At 40.0% G+C, this 16323-nt stretch overlaps 1 protein-coding gene across 2 annotated transcripts in view; it reads left to right on the top strand.

Annotated features, from left to right (window-relative positions):
• Positions 1-16323, top strand: part of LOC129764994 (uncharacterized) — a 196396-nt gene that overhangs the window by 164730 nt on the left and 15343 nt on the right. For both annotated transcript variants that reach the window (XM_055764722.1, XM_055764720.1), the window contains exons 6-8: positions 15249-15407; positions 15494-15662; positions 15747-15913. In XM_055764722.1, coding sequence (XP_055620697.1) covers positions 15249-15407; positions 15494-15662; positions 15747-15913 — 495 coding nt within the window. The remainder of the gene's footprint in view (positions 1-15248; positions 15408-15493; positions 15663-15746; positions 15914-16323) is intronic.

Below are 16323 nucleotides of genomic sequence, written 5' to 3'. Positions count from 1 at the left end.
AGTTACCATAAACTTCCACCAAAAAGCGGTGACTTTCCGCAGCTTTTTTCTCCATATTGATGTAATAAAGTAACACTCCCCGCGAAAACACTCTCGTTGGTACGAAATTCGACATATTCGAAGTGGCAAAAAACTATGTTGTTTCGACATATACTGAAAAAAGACGTGCAATGACAGTAGCTTTCCAACGAATATCTGGAAATTTGATTCACTGGAATAATGATCAAGTTACACCATCTGTTGTAAAACCGAAGAAACTTACCGGTACACCTCGAAAGTCGAACTTCTGGGGACTTAGACTGAGCGGCAGTAAATGTATGAAAAAATTTCATCATCGAATTTAGAGAATCGGCCATGTATATTTTGTTTATTGGCCCAAAAAATGATCAGTGCAACATTTCAGTCCAATTTTCGTCCGGACATGATTTGATGGTGCCTCAAAACGCTCAAAGTTTTGATTTTTTGACTCTAAAAAATCTCCCAAGAGAGGGGTACATGAAAACAGGGTTTTCTTAAAAAAAAACATTTTGCTGCTAAATGTCTTCAAATTACATGAAACGTTGACATCTGGTGTTAACCCTAAAAAAATTTTTTTGACCTCAAATCTTAGTCAAAAAATTAAAACTTTGAGGCACCCCTTGTGTTACTTGTTTGTTTTGTTCGAGGCACACCTAATCTTGTCCGATTGAGCTGAAATTTTGCACAGGTCATTTTTTTGGTCCAATAAACAAAATGCACATGGTCGGTTCACTAAACTGGATAATGATTTTTTTTCAAACACTCATTGCCACTCAAGCTGAATCTCCAGAAGGTCGATTTTCGGTCAAATTTTTTTTTTCGAGATAACACGAGATCACAAAGCTTGCATTTTTCAGTCATTTAGCATCGAAAAAAAATTGTCGATTTTCCTAATTTCATGTCTATCTTTTGCTTTTTAGTCTATCTTTGGCAACACATAAAAGCAACAACAATGTGTGCGTGTGATGCAAAAATACAGAAGCGTTCTCCACCAGACGGCATGGAAATCGACGCGGTGCCTTCACCGAACTGAATTGCACCACTATGCGCGATATCTTCTATTATATCCTTCCTTTGTATCGAACGGAAACGCCATTTTGCTGAAAATGCTTCAAATTTTCGTTAAATTAAACCATTTACGGGTAATCAGACAAATCTCAGGGTTTTTTTATTCGATTGGTATAAATTAGGGTGGCAGCGAAAATGGTCATGTCAAATTTAAAAAACCGACCATGTACATTTTGTTTATTGGCCCAAAAAAATGACCTGTGCAAAGTTTCAGCTCGAACGGATATGATTTAGGAGTGCTTCAAAGCGCTCAAAATTTTCATTTTTTGATCCTCGAAAATCTTCCAAGGGGGAGGGGGAGGGAGGTTGTTATTAAAGGAAATTTGGAAAATCGAAATTTTATTTTCAATGCCAAATGACTTAAAAATGCATGAAACGTCGAGATCTGGTGTCATCTCGAAAAAAAAAATTTGGCCGAAAATCGACCTTTTGGGACTTAGCCTGAGAGGCAATAAAGGTATGGAAAAAAAATAATTATCGAATTTCAAAAACCGACCATGTACAATTTGTTTATTGGCCCAAAAAATGACCTGTGCAAAGTTTCAGCTCGATCGGACATGATATAGGGGTGCCTCAAACCGCTTAAAATTTTGATTTTTTGATCCTTGAAAATCTTTCAAGAGGGGAGTAAAGGAAACTTGGAAAATCAAAAATTTGTTTTCGATGCCAAATGTCTTAAAAATGCCTAAAACGTCGAGATCTGGTGTTATCTCGAAAAAAAATTTTGGCCGAAAATCGACTTTTTGGCACTTAACCCCTTGGAAAATCTTCCAAAAAATCAAAACTTTGAGCGCTTTGAGGCACCCCTAAATCATATCCGATTGAGCTGAAACTTTGCACAGGTCATTTTTTGGGCCAATAAACAAATTTTTCCCATACATCCATTGCCACCCTAGTATAAATATCATCAAAATCCGTTCGCAGTTAAAATAGTTAGTAACATTAAAACTATGACATGAAAACGTGACCTGTTTTTAGATTTGGCTAACTCACTGAAAAACCGAGTGTTGTGTTTTCTCTCACACAGCGTAGGAGAACTAATAAAATAACTTAGAAAAAAAGGTAGAAAACAACTTGTTTTATTGGTATAATAGTCTACAAGATAAACAATTCAATATACCAAAAAAAGCATTAAATAAATCCCACTAATTGTTTTGAAAATAATAGGGGTTGTTTCACTAAAACCAGTGTAAATTATGATATCAGATAGTTAGATTGAAATTGTTACACTTATGGAATTCACGGGAAATCAAGTTTATCGTTGTTGCATGCATCAGGGTCGAGTTGAGTAGAAAATTCGTTTTTTTTTGTCTAAAAATTATATATTAAATCCAATTTATTTTCGATGTTGTTGCAAATGAAAAAATAATCGGGAAGGTGCCTTCTGCCGTACGATGGAGACGCAGTACTGGAACGCGCGGCATGAAGCGAGCAACATGTTCAAAAACAAAATGTTTCTTTCTCCAAAATTGACACTCTGGGACTTTCGGAATACGAGGCAAAACATATGGTTAAGTGTGTCAATGGAAATGGTCATCTCGGCTTTTCATATGGAACTTCATGCGAAATGGGGGGAAAATCAACACGAAATTTTGTAAAAAATCGACTTTTCAGTCGGAGAATCGACCGAATGCAAAAAAGTCAATTTCTGACTTAAATTTTTTTTTGAGATAACAGATAACAACTTTAAGACATTTGGCATCGAAAAAATATACAGGGGAACTTCGATATAACGTAACCTCTATATAACGTCACTCGATATAACGTACAAATTTTCAAAGTCCAAAGGAATAATTTTTTGAATATTTTTTTTTTGAAAGAACTAGAAATTATCTGTATTCTTATACTAAAGCCTGTTTTGTACCTTTAACCAATCCCGAAATACAACTGTTTTGTGATTCCGGATTCTATTCATCAGAATGGTTGGCTTCGTCTTCTAGTTGAATTTATTCATGAACCTTACTCAAACAGAAACACAATAAAGTAGTATAAGCTTCGTTTCTGAGTTCTTTATTATGCTTCGATATAATGTACAATTCGATACAACGTACAGTTTTAAAAGTATAATATACATTATATCGAAGTTACCCTGTATATATTTTTTATATTTTTCGGTTTTCGAAAAACTTAAATTTTGTTTTCGAAAAAAAATTGGTATTTTATCGTGTAAATAAATATTTCACGCGAAGCTTTATGAAAAATCGAGATGACCATTTTCATTGACACCCTAAACCATACGTTTTGCCTCGTATTCCGAAAGTCCCAGTGTCGATTTTAGACAAAAAAAAAATACAGATGGCAGGAATCTTACGTTTCATGCAATTTTAAGACATTGGCCCAAAAAAAAAGACCTGTGCAAAATTTCAGCCCAATTTTTTGTCCGAACTTGATTTAGGGGTGCCTCAAAACGCTCAAAGTTTTTATTTTTGATTCTCAAAAATCTCCCAAGAGAGGGATGCACGAAATCGAGAGTTTCAAAAAAAAAATTCTGGTGTTATCTCGAGAAAAAAAATTTTGACCGAAAATCCACCAAAATTTCGAAAACACCTTTTTCATCACGATTTTAGCGCCGCCATGTTCAACCGTGTATTGGGGTAGGGTTTATGTCTTCAAGGAAGGTCTAACAAACACACGCTTACCACCGAAGCCAAACAACACTACTTTGCTTTCATAATTTCTTAAAATAATTTCCTTGCATCGATATTTCAATAGGTGCGTAGAAAAATTTCCAATCGATTGAGGTGGACATCTCGGCGATTCATCAAGAAAAGGCCGAGATGTGAGTGTTCAAAATCTTTCATTTTCCGTTACATGGTCACTTTTTGGTAGCCCAAATTTCAAAATTTTGGAACAGCTTTAAGAGTTCCCTTGTGAAGAAGACGTTCGAATTTCGTTAATATGCTTTGAACTCTCCATTAACCACTACACTTAGACGCAAGATGAAAGTGCCATGAATTGCACAATTAGTGGTAAAACGAACAGCTTTTAGTGGGAGTAATTCGGCAGTGAAAAGATAGTAATGAAAAGACGTTTTCTTCCTTTCTCTCTTTTTGTGTACGTTTCAATTGCTGGATAAACAATGAAAGACGCTTGGATTTGCATATTACATTAGCTATCCGTTCTATTCGGTCTATTGTTTTTAGTAAAAAACATTGAAAAACACTTTTTTGCGATATATATGACCGATTATTCGAGAAACAGTACAATGCTACAACAAACTGCACTCAAGTTTTGGAAAGCGTAACTTTCTAAAGATACGATCAGAATGCTTTTTTATCTGTCCACCTTAACCTCAGCTTTCCTACTTTGGAAATCGGTGAAAGTTGAGGCGAACCTAATTTGACGAATCTTGAAAATCATCCGAGAACTCAAATCTGAATTTGTACCATTGATACGTTTTCCTCAAAGCTTTTTAGTACTTAGCGCCGCAGAATTAAAATTGTTTCAACTTGACAATCCAACGCAGGCCTATGACCACCTGTAATACATGCGAAATTGATGTTAGAAGTATGAAGAAGAAACAAATTCATGATTTTGAGATATAAAACAAGCGTTTTTCCGTTCTTGAGGGTTTTGCGCATCATCAAAAAAGGAAGCGTATACAGTAGAGTGCCAATGAAAATGGTCATCTCGAATTTCAAAAAGTTACCCCATAAAAATGTTCACCACCTCGAAAAAACACCCTATGCTAAATTTCAGCTCAAGAAGAGTGTCGCAAAGCGGTCAAAGTTTGAGTTTTTTGAAAATCGCAAAATCAGCCAAGGGAGGAGTAAAGGAAAACGGGGTTTAAAAAAAATCGATGCCAAATGTATTAAAATTGCATGAAACGCCGAGAACTACTACCATCTCGAACATTTTGTATGGGGTAACTTTTTTGAAATTTTAGGGTCGAGTTTTTCCCATAAATTCATTGGCACTCTAGTATACAGCTAGTCTTATAAACAGAGATAACTAATATATTCAACTCCATGTATAATCATATCCGGTATATCACTGGGAACTAAAAATATGAGTAGTTCTATAGTTATGAAACGAAGTGTATGAGTTCAAAACGTTTGAAGAGAAAAAACGAATCGATATTCATCAACGGATAATCATTTTAAAAAATCAAGTCATTTTAAAAATTCAAAATTATTTAAACAGGTTCAAAATAGTGCAGCTTCCTACCTTCGAAAGATCCCACATTTCCCATTCCATTTGATATTCTTCATTGATTGCTTCAAATATATCCCCATGTGATGCACGTGAAATCCCAATGAAGAAAATCGTAAAAATTCCCAACTATCTCGTTCTGAGACATTGACGACACAAAAAACACGGGAACCACGGTCTGATTAATTGATTGCAACCATCTACCATGTCTGTACGAGTAAAAAAACACGGTTTACAAGTTCTTGTGAAATCATTGGAGGTGACATTTTTTTCATAAAAGCCTCTTATGGTGTAGCTTCGCGTGCGATGTTCGGCACTGATGATGCATGGTGCGTGATTATTTGCACTCACTCCTTTCTTCATAAAACAATATTTTCATGCATAATCTTTCGGAAAAATACGAGAAAACTTATTGTTTGTTTCCAGTATTTCAAAAAACACCATCAAGTTCAATTGTCCCATGTTGATATTCTAGGCATATCTGTCCCACCATGAATTTTTAAAATTATAATAAAGCTTGATTGATTCAAGTGAGGGATTTTTTCACATTTCATAACACAATAGTTTACTGCTCATAAGAAGCCCGCTGTATTGCTCAACTGAAATGCTTTAAGTTTCTGGTAGACAAGTATGCTAGAAAACTTCGATTGCGTTTTACTCAGTTGCTGATTTTGGGGCATGGGACAACTATGCGTAGAACGGCAGAATTCAGCTCGAAAGAATTAGGCAGCAACGTCTGTTGAGACTTGAACGTAATTATCTTTTGTCGTCCCGTTGTTCGAAGATCGTCTATCAATCAAGCATCAAAATCCTTTGTGTTGATCCAATATGGCATCAATGCCACTATGCTAAAACCGTAATGTGATCAAATCGGAATACAGTGGGGTCTGATGGAGTGGGTGCTTTCTGGAAAGAAGCAGAAGTTTTAAAATACCAATAACTCTTAATGAAGGAGATTTTCATATAAATACAGAATGATGATGTTCTTAATGTTTAAATTTGTAAGCCATAGAGCAATTCCACACCGTTGACCCGATCCTCTCCGATTTTTTTTCGAAATTTTGTACATATGATAGCAGTCACCCAAAATCATTATTTCCATTATCATACGACCAATTTTAATTACGACTGATTTTTCATAAGGGCGCATGTGGAAAAATTTAACTTTATTTAAAAAAATCGAGATGTCTGATTAAAATATGACGCACGGTAAAGTTGAAGTCTATAGATATACAAACAGATTTAAGAATTGAGTGTTCATCAACATTGTTACAGTTTTCTTATACCCCATCCTTCTCCTAAAAATATGTCACCCTTCTAAACTCGAGTACACCGCGAGTAATCGGTTTTCCACCTTACTAACCATAGATGTAAGAAAATTGTTTATATATATAGTTTTAAAATTATATTTAAGAATTCGGCTCCTTTAAACTTAAGTTACTGAGCCTGCAAAAATAAACGAATTAATAAAAAAAAAAAAAAAAAAAGTTGAAGTATTTAAAAAAAAATATTTTAAAACTATTACTCTAAAATTGAATTCAATGTTAAATATATTTGTATCTTCATAGGCCCATCCTTCGATATTTTTCGATATATTTTATTACAAAACTCATTTAATTTAAGGGGTGACCCCTGTCTGGAAGGTCAAAAAAAAATGAATTTTAGTGATTTTCTTTCGAATGCTAGGAATAAAGTGAAGTGTTCGGGTATTTTGGCTATTATTTAAGATGTATTTTCCATTTTTTGAGTGCACAAATAATGATTATTACGCTGTTGACAGCTAGATGCGTAATGCTGTCTGAAAATCGATACCTTGCTGGTGGTATCGGTTTTGAAGCAACGGGCTGTCGCAGAACGAATTCCAATGAATATTTCGAAACATTGGGACAATACCTAAGGCGTCACATAGGGGTTTTAGAAAATTCGAAAAATTGTCAAAATGGCTGCCACTTTTTGTTAAAAATGAGTTATTTTTAATGTAAAATCTCTGTTTAGATGCTCATAAAAATCGAAAAAAATTATATCAAAAAACGGCTATGTAACGCTTTAGATAATTCATTTTTACATGCTTCTAAAAAATTTCAGCCAAATCGATCGAGAAGAAGATATCGATACCACCAGCTGAAAAAACATGGTTTCGCAGTGTTTGCCAAATGGTCCACTCATTGAAAAAATCGCTTTCGTTCGTTCAAATATGATCTTTCAGGAAACATTTCCCAGCGGTATTCTTTTGTTGTTATGTGTTGCAAATCACGACACAAAAGAGAACGAGACAACTCTGCATCGGCTCGCACTTTGTTGCACACCAGCATGCAAGCAAAGCTATCATATACGCTTTTGGTCAGAACGCTTATTTTCTTCTTTGCCTCTAACATATGCATATCGACCTCTCCATGCATCATGAAACAGCAGGATCATACGGACCACGCAAAGCGAAAGATTCATATTCAGCTAATGTAGCAGATCTTGATTTTAAAGTCTCAGAGAGTGCAAACTATATTATTATTTAGCTCGATAGTGGCTAAGGGAGGGTAGTCAGATTATATTTTCCATTTTCAACGCCGCTATCCCTTGAAATATGCATATTCATATAGACCGCATAGTTTTATTAGCAACACCGCTCCAGTGAGAAGCAAAAACTCTCGCGTTTTATCTCTTTTCCCATTCGCTGCTCTCCGCAAATGGTGACTGAATGATGACGTAATTTTTCCTTGTATCATTTATTGCTTTGCACTTTTCTGTGCAGTGGGTTTCGCTATAGTAAAATGGGACGATATATGCGGTTCAAACTTGTATGCAGGCTTCGAAAATGGTATGCGATGTTTGATACAGATCGGATATGCAATCAACAGTCTTCGTTCCTCTCTTAGTTTAATCACTAAATGTTACACAAGTGATTACTGACATTCATACAAGTATCTGAATGATCCTCTCATATTTGGTTATATGTTCATGAGAGTTTACTTGCATGACACATTGTGTATCATTCGATTTTGATCGAAATCCAAACACTGTGGTTTCGAGAAAAACGCGTTTGAAGATTCGAACAGCAATGCTTCTTCCCTTGAGGTGACTTCATAGTTCTTGGTGCAACTTTCCAACGAAATCAGATACCGAAAAATCCTTTTAGGACAACATTTCTGAGGGCATAAGCTTTCCAAAAATGAAAAAAAGAAAACTTGATTTTTTCCACCTTCCAGACCAGGGTTCCCCTTTAACCAATTTTGACATATAGTAGTGCGGTGTCGGACTCTTAAAAATAAAGATATGAATTATTAAAAATGAATGACTACGATTTCTCAAAGTATTGAAAATTTATAAATTTTCAAAAATTCAAATCTTTATTCTAAAATCATTACTGTATATCAAAATTTATTGGATTGAAAGGGTTTTATAATAAAAATGTATTAAAAATATCTAAGGGTTCCTAGTATTTTGAGATACGAAAGTTTTTAGTATTTTTCGACGGTGTATTTGAAATATTATTTTTTCTAAACAGTTCAATGAGTTTCCAATTACTTTGCTGTATATTTTATTTGGCAGACTTATCTCACTTCTTAACTAGGCGAACCTAGCCAGAATTTTCACCTGCCCCCGGGCTTCTGAATGCCAAAGGGGGACTAGGCTCTGCGGAATGCACGTATCTGCATGCTCGTGCTGTTTTAGTCCTGACCGAGGAATTGTCGGACAATCGCGCAGGTGCTAAGGATGACCGACTTTTGGATGCCGGCCAATTCCTTCTCGATGTTCAACACCTTTAGCGCTTCCAGAAGTGTCTTCGGGATAATTCCAGTTCCAGAGAGAACGACTGGAACAATTCTTGGGACCTCCCTTAGCCCCCACAGTTCCTTGAGCTCCACGGCCAATGGTCGGTACTTGCAGATTTTGCGACCGTGGGTCTCCTCCAGATTCTGGTTCAGTGGAATAGCGACATCGATGATGGTGACTTTGCGGTCGCTCTTGTCGTAAACCATTATATCTGGGCGGTTGTGGTGGATCGAGAGGTCGGTCAGAACAGTGCGATCCCAGTACAGCTTGAAACGGTCATTTTCCAGGACAGGTGCAGGCAGGTACCGGTAGTTTGGTACGTTGTCTTCCAGTAGAGCACATTGGAGCGCCAGTTGTCGATGAACAATACGGGCCACGTTGTTGTGGCGCTCGGTGTAGGCTGCGTTGGCCAAAACGGGACAGCCTCCCATAATGTGCTCTATGTTTTCACCTGGTTGATGGCACATCCGGCAAATGTCATCAACGTCTTGATGCCAGACGTACCGCCTGCAGTTTCTCGTCGGCATTATCCTGTCCTGGATGGCTATCATGTCGGCTTCTACTACTGAAGAGAGTTCACCACGTGTTAGCCACAGATTAGATGCGGCCTTGTCGACGTGTGGCCGGTCCAGTTGATGGGGGTGGGCACCATGCACTGCCTTCTGCTTCCAAGCTGCAATCTTCTCCTCCACTGTCTGCAGATTGCAGTTGAGTTGGTACTCCGCTTGCGCCAAGTGCAGAGCGCTGTATCCTCTGTCGGCGGCGCAGACAGCCCGGTATAGCGCGTTTTGGTTGGCGCGTTCTGCGAAGTACTCGCGCAGTTGTCGTACCTGGGCAACACACAGTGCAGAAATGTCGACGATTCCAAGTCCCCCTTCTTTGCGTGGTAGTGAAACTCTCTCCAGTGCCGATTGAGGATGGTGCATTCCGGCCTCTTTGAATGCTTTCCTCATCCTCCTCTCAAGGTCCTCTAGGTTAGTTTTGCTCCATTTGACTACACCAAAACTGAAGGTCAGCAGGGGAACCGCGAATGTGTTGATCGCGCGTACCTTGTTCCCCGCGTTGAGGAAAGTCCTCAGGACACAGTTCACTCGACTCAAGAACTTGTCTCGCAGCTCCGTCTTGATGTCGGAGTGGCGAATCCCGGTGAGCTGTCGGAATCCAAGATATTTATAGGATTCGCCACGAACCATGTCTCTTATAAACTCGCCGTCATAGACCTCGTAGCCTCCGGATTCGGTAAGTTGTCCTTTCAGCAGGTGGACACAGCGACACTTGTCGAGGCCGAACTCCATACAGATGTCCCTGCTTATGTCTTCGACAACCCGGATAGCTACACCTAGACGCTGACGTGAATCAGCGTAGACCTTGAGATCGTCCATGTAAAAGGTATGGGTCACTTCTTCGTGGGCGCCGTCGCCATACCTTATTTTATAGCCATGACCGTTTCTATTGAGCGTCCTACTGAGGGGGTTCAGTGCCAGACAAAACCAAAGCGGGCTGAAAGAGTCGCCTTGGAATATCCCCCTCTTTATCTGCAGCGTTCTAGACTGCAACACATTTTCCCCATCACTGAGGTGCAGAGACGTACTCCACTGCCTCATCGCATGCTGCAGGAACCTAACGACGACGGGATCAATTTTGTAGAGCTCCAATACCCGGACGAGAAACGAGTGAGGTATGGAGTCATAAGCCTTCCTGTAATCGATGTAGGCCATACTTAGGTTCCGCTGGTTATATACCGCCTGGCCGACTATGGCTGCGTCGATGATGGCCTGGTCTTTGCAGCCATGCGTATTTTTCCTGCATCCTTTCTGCTCTTCTGCGATGATGTGATGCTGTTCGCAGTGAGCAGAAACTTTGGCGGTAATTATGCTGCTCAGTATTTTGTACAGACTCGATAGGCACGTTATCGGTCTGTACTTTGATGGGTTCAATGTGTTGCTGTCTTTCGGGAGGAGGAAGGTGACGCCACGGGTGGCGAATTCAGGAAGGTTGTGTGGGTCACGTAGCACCTTGTTGAAGCACTCAGCTATCTTTGGATGTGCGACGGTCAGCTTCTTGTGCCAAAAGTTCTGGACACCATCGGGGCCCGGTGCTGCCCAGTTCCTCAGGTACCGCGAGGCTTCGCGGACATCGTTCTCTCCGACGATGATAGCTGGCATCTCTCCAATTTCACCACAACTCTCCTCCTCCCGTCTTAACCACATTTGCCCGTCGCGATGTTCTACTGGGGTCTCCCAAATACCAGCCCAGAATTCGTCACATCGCTAATATCTGGCAAACCTTCGCGGTAGTCGGGCTTCTCGTCGCTAATGTGGTCGTAGAACGCTTTTTCGTTATCTCTGAACATCCGATTTTGTTCCTGGCGCTTTGCAGAGTCAGAGTAACGTTTCAGCCGTTTAGTTAGGACGCTCAATTGCTGTACCAGTGTGTCGAGTTTTTCCGTCAGCTGGTGAGCTCCCAGCTGGCGAAGTTCAGTAGGCCGCACGATCACAGCAACTTGGCGACATAATTTCGCCGATCTGCTGCCTCTTTTGTACGCCATCAGTCTTCCAATTGCGGCGCGCTTGTTTAGGATCCGTTGCTCCAATCTCCTTCGCCATGGAGGCTCACGCCTTTCACGGAGATGTTGGAGCAGTCCGCCTCTTGGCCTAATACGGTATCCTAAACTTTTGGCGGTCGCCACAGCAGCACAGTAAACTTTCAGTTGCAGCTCCTCCATGTTCTCAGCATCAACCAAGTGCAGCGGAAGAACGTGCTCGTTCATGAGCTTTACTGCACTTGTCAGCCTGCGGGAATGCTGCAACTTCGGGATCCTGGGGCGCGACAAAGGGTCCGTGTCGCGGAACTGTGAGATCGCCTCGTCGTAATGGAAGACCAGATCGCGTAGTAGTTGTTGATCTGGCTGTGGATCTTCCGGCTCAGGGGGTTGTTGTACTGTGGCCTCCACTGGTGCTGATTCGCGTGCCCCACTCGCGAATGAATTGCTCAGCCGTACTGAACTTCGTCTCGACACATCGCTTGCTCTGCTTGTTCTGGAGCTTAGTTCTCTCTGCACCTGCTGCTTGATCTCGTCGACTTGCGTTTGGGAGAGCATATTGTTGCGTACAATCGCTCTACGCCTCGCGTTCATCGCGTTTTGGTCAAGCCTCCCGACGAACTCTGGATACGCTTCCTCGAACATTGCGAGTATTCGAGGGCGACCGCTCATGTCCGTCTCCAAAGCAGTGCAGATGTAATAGGCGCGGATCACGAATTCATTCATTTCATGTGTCCACATGATCCGTCGCCTAGTAGTACCCACAAGTGTGGACGACTGTCGTCTGACAGTCGCAACACGCCTCGTAGGCGCAGCGTTTCGTTGGTGATGTCGATGGCTGCTGTTTCCGTGTGGCGGTAGCTCTTCGGGTTGAACCCGGCTGGTGGCCCGCTCTTGCACATCGCCCTCCAGCCGCTGGCCGCTCGCTCTTACGCCCGTTCCAGGACCAGCTCCAGTTCGGGGACCCTCCTCGGGCGATCGCATTCTGAGTATTCTTCGTGAACGTAGCTCCATTTTCTGGGTGTATCTCCTTTGCCCGGGAGACAGCGGGTTGGCAAGGCCTCCATGACCCGGGAGGCCTTCCCCGGGAGAGATATAGCGCTCTGACTCGCTCGCACCCCCTCACTTAGCCACTTTCGACACCCGTTCTCGGAGCCAAGACCAGGTGTGTGTTTCCAGTTCACGCCCGATCTAAAAATGTCGTCATATGATCTTCGTGGAGGCGTGAGATAGGAACATTTGAGACCAACAGGTAGGCTCCTACCCTAGTGTTGATCCCCATTTGAGAACCTATTATTTTTTAATCTTGATTTCGAGCTATGATTTTTTTTAAAAATGTTCAATTTTTCTGCTTATGAAAAATCAGTCGTATTCAAAATCAGTTATATGGTTATGAAAATTGTGATTTTGGGTAGCCATATGTACAAGGTTAAAAAAATGGAGAGGGTTGCGTCAAAATAGGTCGTTTTTCGGTTAATTTGGCATGGAATTACTCCATATTCCATACACATGAAACAAATACAGCGCGGACTCGATTATATACAGTTTTTGATTTCTTATCACTGTACATAATCGAATCCTGTATACAATCGAGTCAAAAAAAAAAAAAGTTTTGTATTATTCATTTTTTTTGCATGTATTTTTTGTTTTTTGAATATTAAAGAGGAATTTGGGTTTTGATTCAAGCCCTTAAAGTCAGAAAACACCTTTCACACATGAAAAAAATAAATTTATCCGGATTCTTTCAGAAGGTGATAGATGATCATATTTGATGAAAAAAAACCTTCTACGCATATGTTCGAATTTCAACAATGACAGAGTTTTTTTTTGTTTCGGACTCTGTTGCCTCAAACTGGCTCTACATTACAAAGTACGCTACAGAAGACGATTTTGTTGCGTTCATTTAATAGATGAGAAAATTTAGTACAGGATATAGTAGTGAATCATCTAAATAAGTGGATTTTAATAACATTTTGGAAATGAAAAACATAAAAGCTAATTATTTTTAATGTGTTATTATTAATTTCATCCCAAAAAAATTATATTAAACTGGATTGTTTTTATCAATTAAATTGAAGCTTTTTAACCTTTCTACAATTTGTTCTTCGACACCGAACTTCTATCGTTCTTAATTTGGCTGCAATATCGATATAAACAATTCATGGTGAAAATTTTCAAAAATCACGATTTTTACCCCACTGTACATGTAATAGCCACATACATTACACCTTAACGTTGAAAGGTTACATTTCTTCTTGAAATAAGTCATATTTGAAGTATTAAAAAAATATTTTTTTCCAAACTGTATATAATCGAGTCCGAAATTGTATATAATCGAATCACATATAATCGAGTCTGTATATAATCGAGTCCGACCTGTAACACATTGGAGATTTAAAGCTTCATAGTTGTTTTATTACATGTTTTGGATGTCCAGCTTATCGTGGATACAGACCTTGTCCAAATGACAGCCGATTGAGCTCGAAAAATTTTGGGGTTTTTGGTGACGACAAAATTACACGCAGGACGACAAAAACAGCATTCGTTTGAAAAATTATTGTTCTTCAGAACACTTACATTGTGTCATCGGGATATAGGCGATCCGGCATCTACAACATCCCTTTTCTTCAGGATAATGACGAGAACGGCGAAAGGAAGCCTGGCTCTGATCGTCCGACAGTGCTGTGCAACCGTAAAGTGCGACAGATGCTGAAGAGGAAGACCAAGAGCAAGGAAGCGCCCTGAGCCCGCGCCTTGAGCCGAGGGGTCGGAGCAACCGGCCAAACTGTGAACGAGTACGTGGTTAAAATGGACATTTTTATGCGGAAACGTCAGCCTAGGCCGGTCGTGTCTGAGTCGCAGGCAGTCACTTAGAAAGAGCGGCTGAAAATAGACGTTGTAATGAAGTCCGCCAACCCTTCCAAAGTCCTCTTGCTTTGACCGATAGAAAATTGCTGGGCTAACCACAAACGGAGGATCTACTCCAATATTTTTGTGATCAAACAGAGAAGCAGCCAAGGTCACGAAAAATCTGAAGAACATGCTGACATTTATTTGTTTATCGATCATGGCTAAGGTTCCAGTCAACTATCGTGAGGCAGGGCGGCCAATCATTTTTTGGACGGCTTGTAGCATTGTAGTATTTTTGATCCATTGAGTTTTTCTCTCATCGCCATCCGAAATAAGTCCATTTTTTAAATGCATACGTTATGAAGAAGCGCTCCAACCTTATGTTCCAATCAAAAAGTTTACCCACTGTATATCACTGTTTTCGAAACGAATATGCGGTTTGTTGCCACTTTATCCGATTTTGTTTCCCACTCCAATGGGAAAAAATGGGGTCAAAAACCGACTTGACTGTTTCTCATCTAAATATCCCGTCTTAAGAAAAGTGTGAAATAATATAATCACACGAAACTGTGTTTTCGATCGATTGAAAAAAACAGATTAATTTGCTGTGATTACTTTCTGCCCTTCATTCTCTTTATTACTTCCTGTGTTTGCGCTTGGAGACAACGAGTTACGATCGATTTCTTGACCGCATTGTGCGCGATTGGTGCTCTAAGGATACAACGAACATAGGAATATTTATGCGACAATTACCCAGATCGTTGCCCATATCCGCTGACAGTTTCATTCAACCTAAGCCTAGAGCCACATTTCTCATCTACATATCCTCTCTTTCACCGAACCATTCCAGGCACCATGGATCCGAAGGATTTCCTTGCGGAGGCTCAGATCATGAAGAAGCTGCGACACAACAAACTGATTCAGCTGTACGCTGTGTGCACCCTGGAGGAACCAATCTATATCATCACCGAGCTGATGAAGCATGGATCTCTGTTAGAGTTTTTGCAAGGTACCATCTCGATTTTTGGCTTAGTCACGGACTAAACTTTCACTCAAAAACACACTTTATTTTTACATACATCTCTCTCTTCCTAGGCAAGGGAAGAAATCTCAAGCTTCCCCAGCTGATCGACATGGCCGCCCAGATTGCGGCCGGTATGGCGTACCTCGAGTCGCAAAACTACATTCATCGGGATTTGGCCGCACGAAACGTACTCGTTGGCGATAGCAACATCGTTAAGATTGCCGATTTCGGCCTTGCAAGGTACGTCCCGATCCGTCGGTAGAATACTAAGTGGCTTGGAATTAGTCAGCTAATCGTCTCTATTTTGTTTGCCCCCGTCGTTAGATTGATTAAAGAGGATGAATACGAAGCACGCGTCGGGGCACGATTCCCAATCAAGTGGACAGCACCGGAAGCGGCGAATTACAGCAAATTCTCGATCAAGTCGGACGTGTGGAGTTTCGGCATCTTGCTGACAGAGTTGGTCACTTACGGTAGAATACCGTATCCAGGTATGTGTGCTTGACGCTTGTGTAATATCCTACTCTATTCAAACTTTTACAACACCACTTGAACATTTCCTGCTGGAGCTGTCTCCAGTACACGACTGTCCTCTTTTCTCTCTTGTGCTACTCGCCTGTCAATCAGCTCAGTACCACTTATTTCCCTGATTCAATCTGATTATAAAAAAATATATGAACAGTAACAAGAATGTTTTTTTGTTATATATATATATATATATATATATATATATATATATATATATATATATATATATATATATATATATATATATATATATATATATATATATATATATATATATATATAGATTATCACGATTTACATTTTTCGGAGGCTTGTTTCTATTTAGAAACATGTTAAAAACTTGTCAAACGCGAGAATTTACACACACAAAGGT

The sequence above is a fragment of the Toxorhynchites rutilus genome, chromosome 2 (genome assembly GCF_029784135.1).
Source record: "Toxorhynchites rutilus septentrionalis strain SRP chromosome 2, ASM2978413v1, whole genome shotgun sequence".
Lineage (NCBI taxonomy): Eukaryota > Metazoa > Arthropoda > Insecta > Diptera > Culicidae > Toxorhynchites > Toxorhynchites rutilus.
Note: the sequence above shows the minus strand (reverse complement) of the source record. Positions and strands in the feature narration are given on the sequence as shown.